This window comes from Cynara cardunculus, unplaced genomic scaffold, assembly GCF_001531365.2.
Source record: "Cynara cardunculus var. scolymus isolate 2C unplaced genomic scaffold, CcrdV1 Un_Scaffold_2727, whole genome shotgun sequence".
Taxonomy (NCBI): Eukaryota; Viridiplantae; Streptophyta; class Magnoliopsida; order Asterales; family Asteraceae; genus Cynara; species Cynara cardunculus.
Genome location: NW_020201197.1, coordinates 16,937 through 27,922, shown reverse-complemented (window position 1 = coordinate 27,922; position 10,986 = coordinate 16,937). Strand labels below are relative to the sequence as shown.

At 36.1% G+C, this 10,986-nt stretch overlaps 1 protein-coding gene across 2 annotated transcripts in view; it reads right to left on the bottom strand.

Moving 5' to 3' along the window:
* LOC112503238 (beta-adaptin-like protein A) overlaps positions 1–9,626 on the bottom strand; it is a 14,861-nt gene extending 5,235 nt beyond the window's left edge. Inside the window, exons 1-8 of one of the 2 annotated variants that reach the window (XM_025107297.1) lie at positions 9,371–9,626; positions 8,829–9,029; positions 8,513–8,762; positions 7,033–7,157; positions 4,189–4,387; positions 2,471–2,699; positions 2,170–2,336; positions 1,788–1,997 (exon numbers count right to left, since the gene is read on the bottom strand). In XM_025107297.1, the coding sequence (XP_024963065.1) occupies positions 1,788–1,997; positions 2,170–2,336; positions 2,471–2,699; positions 4,189–4,387; positions 7,033–7,157; positions 8,513–8,762; positions 8,829–9,029; positions 9,371–9,423 (1,434 nt within the window). In that variant the 5' untranslated portion in view covers positions 9,424–9,626. Of the gene's footprint in view, positions 1–1,787; positions 1,998–2,169; positions 2,337–2,470; positions 2,700–4,188; positions 4,388–7,032; positions 7,158–8,512; positions 9,030–9,370 lie in introns of both variants that reach the window. The other variant, XM_025107296.1, reaches the window with a different exon arrangement.
* Between the last annotated feature and the right edge of the window lie 1,360 nt (positions 9,627–10,986).

The following is a 10,986-nucleotide window of genomic DNA, read 5'->3' as shown; positions in this document are numbered from 1 at the left end:
GAATGTTCGAGTAATATTTTGCATTCATGAACCTTGATTGTTATTTTAGGTTTTTGTATGATCCCGATTTCAGGCTTTGATAACAAAGGATGAAAGCATCATTCTTCCCAGTGACATCTCATATCAGGCCCTCAGTTTTAGCTATTGATAGAGTTTTATCAACTATGATACATGATTAGAGGTTTGAAGCTATGATTTTAGCTACTGATGGAGTTTAACCAACAATATAGTGAAGCAAGATATTGTTCTTGTTATTAAAACCAACAGTTTCATATAATTTCTCAATCTTCAAAAGATACATGCAAATACAAAAGTTCGGTTTATGTTCACTTTTAAGTTGAATATATGTGTAGTTTGATTGACGAAGTAAATTTGTTCAGATTTTGATAAAACACCATATTTTGACTCAATAATTTACCTCTCTATCCGAGTTTTGACTTTTGAGACTTTCTTAACATGTTAATTGCATCGATAAAAAACTAGATTCCACGCAATGTGTAACACAAACTCATTTTCACAATGAAGTTTATCAAACCTTAAGTCATGTAATCTCAATTCTTCAACAAGTCCGACTAACCAAGTCAATTCTATTAAAGCTTCGATCATGGATTTATATTCAGCCTCAAAAGGAAGATTCTGACGTAATAAATTTCTTCTCTGACTTCAAACTGATAATATATTCTACTAATCTCTTAGATATGAGATAAACCACCAAATCTGAATATAAAAAGACGTAAACCCAATTGTATTTCGAAATTTTGACTAAAATACCATGGCAACATGTAGCTTGGACCTAACTCAATGAGCATGGTAGGGATTAAAAGTCATGTTTGAGGTAGGTTGCATCATTTACTGACTAAAGTTTTTGTACTTTGTAAACCAGACATTTGTGGGTAAAGAAGTTCTATTGCATTATGAGACTCTTGTATGGTGTAGGATCTGCTAATAAATTTCCATATAGAGAATAAGTGAAGACATGATTTAAGAAGGATTTTATATTAGTGATTTCATCAGCAGTATATATAGTGAGAAGGATTATTAGCTTAAATGACAACAACAGTTATGTGTGAATCTATTTTCTTGAGAAACAAACTATGGTCATTCTTTAACTAAAAGTACTTTATATGTCACAATGCGACGTCATCCACCATTTGTATTGGTATTTTTCTTGGATGTTTGAACATCTTTTTCAGGTAATTACTCAGATTTTTATACAATACTTTTAATGTACAGCTGATCTTAGTATCATATGTCCATTGCAGCTGGTATATGTGTTGGAATGTAGGCTTCGGCCTTCTAAGTTAGACAAAAGGCAGGAGGCATAAAGTAAGGAGCCGGCCCTAGCCCAAAAGGAGCCGGCTCTAGTCTCTACCCTAGTTTCCTTGATTAGGAGATAACCCTAATTATGTTTGTCTATATATATTAATCTCATTGTACTTGTAAACATTGTAGCACCTAAATAAAGAAAAACCTAGTTGCCCCCGTGGACTAGCACAATCAATCTGATCGTGTGAACCACGTAAATTCTTGTGTTCTTCTCTTGTTTTTTGGGTTGTGCGTATTGGGTGTGTGACGTTTGACCTAACAATATGAACCCAAAAAATGATAAAGAGTTCATTTGGGTATATGTATACACTTGATGAAATATGATATGCATACAATTTTCAGGTGTGGATATCGTCATATCTTCCCCCATATTCAAACTGAAGCGAGGCATAAGATAATCTGAAAAGGTATAGCTGGTTACACACGACAACGAACCAAGATGACAAGGATATTTTTGTTACCTCTGGAGAGTTCTCATCTTCCCAATCCTCAATGAGACCTTCCAATGCATAAGGAGCATCTTGCATATCTTGAGCATACTCACCTAACATCCATATAAGAGCTGCCTTGGCTTTTGGTTCTTGGACATTATTGCTGCTTATGTTCCCAATAACAGCAATGCAATCATGGCTCCATTGCGGGTATTTTCGCAGCAGATCTTTTACAAGAACCTGAATATAGAGCATTAACATATAACATTACTATGTTCTTTAATGCATGAATGAACTAGTAATATCAACAGCAGCAGCAGCAACACCAACAAGCCTGTCACCGGAAATAGTTGGGGATAGAAAAACCATGAAGAATGAATTAAGAACCCATAATTTTTAGCCTTTATTTTACCAGTGTTTCTGCAGTTACGTAGTCCTTCTCCATCTCCAAAAACTGAAGCAACCTATCAACAATGGCATTTACATCGTATTGCTGAAGTGCAATTTTCCCAACAGCTCTTATAGACTCCCTTGCAATGGGAATATCAACATTTGCAGCATACTCGCACAATTCAGTCACTAATAAGATGAATTCAAAAGAGTCATCCAAAAATAATATATGAAGAGCTAATAGAAAAATATTATTTGACGACAGAACATGTCATAGAAACGAGACAAGAACTGAAAGATGTATTTAACTTGTCTTCACTTGCCTATTTCGTAAGTATTGCTCTCATTTGCCACCGCTGTCAACATTTCAAGCTTCAATTTCTTAACATAGAATGGTTCATTGTATTGACAATAGAAGTGTTTGTAATCTGAAGCAAACAACATTGGTGCACGGATGACCAAAAGATGCAAGTGGCTAAGCACGGCATAGGATTGCTCGGGACTCCCAGAGCTCACAAGAGTAAGTAGAGGGGCTTTGATACGCTCATACACCTAAGAAATTTATAAGGAAAACTACAATTACAACGATTACCCAAAAAGAGAAAGCAATTTTCGGAGCCGTTGATGTAAAAGTCAACTCCTGATAGAGATAGACAACCTTAGATGTAAAGAAGTTGCCATTGTCCAAGTATGGCAATAATAAATAATAAAGATGAGACAAATTAAATTCAATTGTTCTACACCTTTCTTTTTTCCTGCATATTCTAAACAGCCCACCCCTCCCCCCAAACAAGAGAGAGAGAGAGAGAGAGAGAAGATACCCCTCTCCTTCCAACACACAAATTGTGAGTTACAAGACTTGTATACAACTAGTGTTGCTTAAATTGCAGTCAGTAGACGGTGTCTAGTGGAATGCTAAAAGAACAAATAAAATCCTAATATGGCAACCAACATTTTCTCACATATTCATCAACTATGATAATTTTACTACTTGAACTTAAATTACTGGTTGTGATTTATTTATGATATCTACCAGGCTAGCTGTCTCAACTGAAGATTATATGTTCCTGGAAGTCTTTCGTATCACGAGAGTCCAAAAGTTACATGTGTCCTGATCATCCATAAAAATAGAGTCTCGTGCTATTGCTGACATTAGTTGGAAAGTCACTTGGTCACGATGTTTGTTAAAAGATCTTAGTGGGAAAATTCCTCATCCACTAGGGCTTGCACTTGCTAGTAATCAGTTCATTATGCTCGAACAAAGCTTAGACGACTAGATTATCACATTGTGTGTGATACGATTGTGCAGAAATAGAGAGTCCCTATTCTTGTCTACAAACCAACAGTTAGCTTGGCTGAAACAAGGACCAAGGCATCAGGTAACACGTACCTTGTGACTTCATACCAAACAAGAATTGTTTACTTATACACACCAACTTCGGAGTATATTGTATCATATAAAGAGCTGTATGCACATAAGTCTTATGCATAGACTGCACATGCTAGGTTTTTGTAAGAACAGAATAGTGATATCCGCAGGTTTTTAAGGTGTATAGCAAAGTTAATCCTATTTACAAGCCCTAAAATAGTACAGGGACTCGCTTGTTTTATTTTGTAAGGAATTAGCCCAACTACCTTACAATAGAATACAACAATAAAACATCACATGCAATATAAACAATTATCTTCGCTGGTCTTCCTGTGACTTCTCAAAACCATCATCAACAAAGGCTCATAGAAGTACTCAAAAACTACTCTAGATTTAAAATTTACTAGAAACACTCAAACACAAGCATGAAGATATTTTCTTGGAAACCATGGTCACCATGCACATTATAGCTAGTAAGACCAAATATATAATCATAGAAAGCTGATAAATCTAGAATCAACAATATGACATTGCTATCAGCAGTCAAGTGGAACAGAGACTGTAGCCTTAGAGGGTAAATAAAGTCTGTGTTTAGTCTAGGAAATGGATGGATATGAATATATCACAAAGACAAGGAAACAAATCTCACAAGGATATGTCATATTTAAGCACCTGTTGATGAACATCTGTCATAGACATCGTCAATTGTAGAAATAACTTTATGGTTGCTAAAACAACTGCACCATTTGCATGCTGAAGTCTGTCTTCTAGAAGATTCATGATGTCAAATATCTCATTGCTATCAGGTGGTGCATACTTAGAAACCAATTCAAGAACAGTACACTGAGCCCATTCGCTAAATTCCTTGATCCTGCATACAAATACATAAATCAGCTAAAAAACATTACTTGTACGAGGCTAAAAAAAATTGACAAGGTTAAAAATAGATTATGGAAAGAAAGAGAAAACAAACAGCAGCATCTCAAACCCTCAAAACGGAGGGAACAAGCCCCTGACAAGAGGGAAGAGGAAAAGTTTAACTAAACACACAGTACAAAACAACCTCTGTACCAAGTGATAGCAACCAAAATAGGGAAAGGCTAAGGCTATCAATCTATAAGAGAATCAACACAACCAGACACAAGCCAAACTTCCAGAAGCAACTAATCCAACGCAAAGGCGGAAGACTATTGTCTTTTCATCCATTGTGTTTCTGCTACCTTTTTCTCTCCTTTTTGTTTCTATGTACTTATTGTGATGGGAGAGGAACCAACATGAGACATGTAGCAGAAGCAGTAGGTGCACCAACAAAGAGGTTTTCATACCTTGACTTGCAGAGTCACAGCAAGTTGAGACAAAGTGGTTTTCTCACCTTGACTTGCAGTTGCAGAGGCACAGCAAGTGGCGAGAGGCACAGCAACAAAGAGGTTTCTCAGTTCTGTAGACTGATACATTCTCCTCACCTTTGTCATGCACAACTATTTATCTTTGCAGCTAACAAAGAGAGAGTCTAATTGTGAAATGGGAAACTTCTATATTTTAGGCCTTGTGTTCTTGCTCTTGGCTTGATCATTTGCTAATATAAGCATTTCTTGTCCACTTGGTTCCTTCTGTAGGCTTTCTATTTAGTTTCAGTGCTTTGTTTTACATCACATTTGTAATGCAAAGGACCTTCAACCCATTAAATAAACATTAGTTGGCCTAATGTATTGATATCTTCCCTTAATCGAGGTTGAAGTCCGAACTACAAGACAACCAAAACTCCACAAGTTAACACAACGCAAATGCATGGGGAACTTGCCAGGTTACGAGGCTACATGGGAGAAGTTCGTTAAGGGCTATGGGACATGGGAAACTTCTGGGCTACAAGGCTACATGGGAGAAGTTTGACATCATTAACCGCCAATTTCAGGATTTCCACCTTGAGGACATGGTGTCTTTCGGGTAACGAACCTATTTCAGGCAAAGATCAAAAAAAGGATGATCGATATCTTATTTAAGTTAATTGACACAAGTGAATGAGATCTTATTTAAGTTAATTGATATGGGTATTGATATCTCACTTAAGTTAGTTGATATGGTGATTGATATCTTATTTAAGTTCAATGATATCTCAAATAATTTCCTTTTTGTAGCAAAGAAAGCTTCCATATAGCTAATCATATATAGATGGAGGGGGGACGAGAAGGCAGACAAGATCGTAGTAATTTCCTAGTTTACTTGCTATAGTTTTGGAGAGACGGCTCTGTTTTGTTGATTTTTGATCGATTAATCTTTCGATATCAATTTGATTCCTATCAAAACCATTTTTCAGTTGTCATAGACTACAATGACAGATAACACTTGCAAAGCCAATCCAATGAATGGTGAAAAAAGCAGTAAATGTGTCTTTTGAGCTATATGAAACGACATTTGAAGCGGGTTTGAGGGGATGCCAACAATTCATGATACATTGACACGAACATGAAAGAGATATCTAGTACTTTTTACGGACATGGGTGAAAGTCCAAAAGTTCAAGGAGTTCAAATGATTAGAATTCTTGCAAGGATATCAACAATATACAAAATAATTGTAACCTAAAGTAGAGCTAAAAAAAACTTATATTAAGATTCATGATAATTATGTTAATTGGATGCGACTGCTATTATGTTTAAAGTGGTAGAGACTTCTCAAGGACCCTGGCTAGTGAGCCAATTTGCGCATGCTCAGGAGATCAACATGCAATACGTTGACAAACTCATGAGGACTTCGGATGAACCATATATAGAACAAATTGAGCATGTTTCAACATATGCTCCTGCTTGAGGAGGAGCGTTAAGATTATGATAATTAGGTTACTTATAGGTTTGATTATGTTAATGCTCCCATATGATTCCGTAATCTTATGGCCCATGTATGTAAACTATAAATAGGATGTTTGGCTATGAATGTAGACATACTTTCCCTAACCAAAGACATGATAAAAGAACTACAAGTTTTAACGAAGGCTTGCCAAGGTTGATCGTAATAAGGTTTGATGTATAAAGACCAAAATGTAGGCCCTAGTATTCTATGAATTATTTCAGTCTAGAGATCCACGTGACAAGGTTACCAGCCAAAGTGGTATAAGTCACCTAGATCACTACTCAATTAGCGAAATTGGGTATTCCCACAATATGTAGGATATTAATTCCATAAAATAGACATGTTTAGAATTCTTGCTTCATAACTCAGGCACTATCAAGGAAACATAAAATCATGATGATAGCTGTAATAATCATGCATTGAGCCATTAAGTATAACATTGAACAAATAACAGCCCTGTCAAACATTTAAGAAAACCAAAGAACTCCTTAGAAAAGCAATCAAAGTACTTGGGAGTTGGAGTTGGGAGTTTATGTGATGCTTGAGTTCTTATGCATATTGATGGTACTATGATTAGCTCAATTTTTTAGGTCCAACTTGAACTCTAAAAGCAATGATAATTTCATGTTCGAAGCACCTACAAGTATCATGTGAGAGAATAAAACTCATACCTATTTAATAGGTAATATATAATTTGTTTGCTAATCAAGGCCTCTCTCCCTCTTACTGCTTCCTCTGATGAACTTGCTTCCAAGCCCCATATCTCTTGTAGAGCAGATAAACAATTTGCAACCACCTGCACAGTTATAATTATACAAGATGAACCTGAGTCTCAAATTCTCAAATACTTACTTAGATAAACTATAACATTAAAATGTGTCTGGCACTCACACACTTCCTCAGCAAATATAAATTATTGTCACATCAGAAAAAGCACAATGGCACATGCCTTCTTCATATAAACAGAATAGAACCTAAATTAACATCTGGTAAACATTACTTAAGAGTTACAACACAGATAAACATCTCTAATATAAGCAAGCTCACACAAAAATGCAGTAAGCATTCAAAGCATTGAAAAAAAGGTGGGGCTAAAATTGCCATTAGAAAGTCATAGGACTAATGTAAAAATAATATCTATGAGTATTTCATGCAACAATATGTTGGTGCAGTGTAGTACAAAAAGAAGTTCAGAGGGTCTTCTATAAGTCGACAATATTTAATAATCACCAATGCAAAATTAAAACTTATTTTTTGTTTCATATTGCCAAGCGTGACACATTGCTCAATGCCAAGTTGCTCCACACCTACCAAAGGGCCTTTGACCTAGCGGTATGTGAGCCTTTAGACTCCTAGGAGGTCAGGGGTTCAAACCTCACCTTCGTGTGTGAATTTATTTGTTACATTTGCCGTACATAAATATTATATACTTCAAAGAGAAGTTGCTCCACACCTGATGGGCCAAGCACCATGTCCCACATTGCAACATGGACATGGGTTGCGCCATAGGTCCAAACATATGATATAAAACCTCTTTCTAACCATGTCTCATTAAGTCATTATGGCCTACATCTTAACTACCATGGTCAAAAAATAAGGGTGAGGTAAATGAAGTGGCAACAAGGTTTTAAGTGTCTCACATGATTAAAAAGTTCCAGTAAGTTTAACGAGTAAGTTCCATTGGAGTTTGAAGAGCAAGTTCTATAGAATGGTGGAAAGAAAAACACGAATGCTTTTATTTGAATATTCGACCCCTTCAAAATGCAGCCAATAACTAAATTTGTTGAAACTGTAGAAATTATGGTCATTCAAGGAAATGCAATGCCCTTAGAAGTAAGCATATGATAACAGTCATATATCAACATGTGCTTGAAATTCGAAGGATACTAATACTCAAAACATCTATCATCATAGTTAAATTCAAATCAGTTTAGTGTTTCTTATTAACAGTATTGGCTCAAACATTTAACCATTTGCATTGCACTTTTCCAACTCATTAAGGACAAAATTATTAAGGACAAAATTAATTGATGGCATATGCTTTTAATTTCTCCATGTAACCAAGTGTTGCCAACAAAATATGGTATTAAGAATCGAGTCATAGAAGTGTAACAAATGGAAAACATTGATAGTTTTACAAAAGCATCTTACCTGAGAATCTGGATCATTAAGCATCAGATGCTTAAGAAGAGCAGGGAAATCAGCATCCACACAAGTAGAAGCAGATATGTGATACAATTTCAGCACCCCTACAGCTGCAACCATCCTCACATAGCTATTCCCATCCTTCAACCCCGCACCCAATGGCCCCACCAAGTACTCCACCAAGTTCGGCACACGGAGCGAACACAAACTCCTCAATGCCAAACCTCTTATCATTGGGTCTTCGTCCTTGCAATCTCTTTGAAGAAAGTTTATAGTAAGTAACGCAAGATCGGGATTATATTTGGCATAATTACCCACATACAAGTAACACATTTTCTTTAGAACGATATCTGAAGTAGCCGAGCACATCACCATCTCACTGAAAACCGAGGACACATCAATCCCAATTGTCATGTACGAGATCACTTTCTTGAAGAGATCTCGTTTCGAATCATCAGTCCCGGGTGCACGACTCCCAGCCAGCTGTCGAAGCTGCATCTTCAGATCAGAGACCTCCCCTTTACTGGTGGATTTTGGATTTGAATATGAAATTAGAATTATCATAATGCTTACTATAATCTACATATGAATCATTAAATCTAGTGGTGCGGTTGTGATTGTGGCTTTGTTGGCAAACGAGAAAGAAACCTGCATCCTTTTCTTCATTGACTTTTCAAGTAATTAGGGTTTTGCACCAACTCAATTCGATGGATCCAAAGACTTGGAATGTAATCAAAAGGCAAATTAAACAGAATATTCACATATATGACATTATAGAAATTGGTATTTACGGGCATATTTAGGTGTATATGATTGTGAAAAGTATTTGTGTATCTGAGAAAGAGCGATGGAGGTAGCAAGTACCCGGACGGTTGAGAAGGCGAAGGAGATCGCTGAGATTGAGCCGGAGGAGCCATTGCCCGATCTGAGAGAAAGCGTGTGTGGTAATGTCAGTGGAATTTCCTGATCTGGTGTGGTAACAGCGTAAGGGTAAGGATGAGAACCCTTGATTACGGTTGACGATGTTTGTCCGAGTGTTTTTTTGTTTTACGTTCTTAAACGGAGTTCTATGTTTGGAAGGAAAGCAATGTTTCCACTTGAGGGTTAAATTACACCAGGTCGACTGAAAACTATATGAGATCCTATTTGTTTAATTTGCTTAACCGATTAAACATTCAGGTAGGTAACCGGGCAATGGTATCCTCCTTCCCGAAATCAATAACCAAACTTCTTTTTTTTATTGTTCGATCCCAACCAAACCATGTGTTTCACTGATCCATGTTTGGGGACTCGTTAGTTTCTCCCTTCACCCTAGGTTTTATTTGAATTTGAAACCAAAACCGAAATTAACTCAAATAGCAAAGCTCAAAGACCAACTTTATTTTTAGTCACTTTTCAACGCATCTTCCCAAAATAACCAATCTTTACGTATTTAGGTAAAAGCTGAATTTTGGAGAAGAAAATTCTTATGCATATGCATAAGGATTCTTTAGGCAAATTTTTGAATCCTTGCGCAAAAATTTGCATCCTTACGCAGAAATTTGAATCCATACGCTAAAATCTGAATTTTTAAGCAAAATAAATCTTTTCTTTTTTTTTAATCTGAAAATCGAGTTCATGCAAATGCATAAGACATATACATAAACTCTAGCTAAAATGGCAATTCAATTGAAATAGTGCTAAAAAGTGAAGTTCATCGAGTATTTGAGAATTTTCATTGAGTAAGAGGCTTTGGTTGGTTTGACCAGAAGCTTTGGTAGAGGAACCAGAGGAGTTCTGGACCTCTTGGTTGAATTATTTTATAAGTCTATCTTTGGAACCAGATGTCCGATAGATTCAAACAGAATATGGTTTTACATGCAAAAATGTGAAATGGTTTTATTTGAATAATTGTTTTGGTGCTTATCACCCTGCAACTACATAGTAAAAGGGTATCTCACTAGACCTCTAGGTCTAACCCTCAATTTTGTGTTTTCAAATATGTGCTGCAGGAAATGCAGAATATAATGATAGTAAAGGGAAAGGGAAATTGTGAATTATTCCCCCGTGATGAGCTATGTGAAGATCATTTTTTGGATGTGTTTTGAAGAATAGATATTATGGATACAAGAGCATGTATTTTGAAAAATTTAAGTTGTGTATTTTGTATCGTAGACTCTTGTATTATGGACCTTCGTGGGCTTAAACATGTATTCTATGAATGAAATATGTGTTATATGCAATGTGAGTTTTGGGGGTGTTACAGAGATGGTATTAGATCCTGAGTTTAAGGGATTTAGGTATTCACCTGCATGATGCCTAGACTTAAACTATTTCATTGCATATTAGGGTCCCAGACATAGTTAGCACCTTTGGAATAAATATGATAAGTTAAGAGATCAGTGTGTAAGGTATTTTCGGATTACATCTGGCCAATGTAATTTTGAATCTACAGGTACATAACTAAACTTGGACACTTCATTATATGTTTATTAACTTTG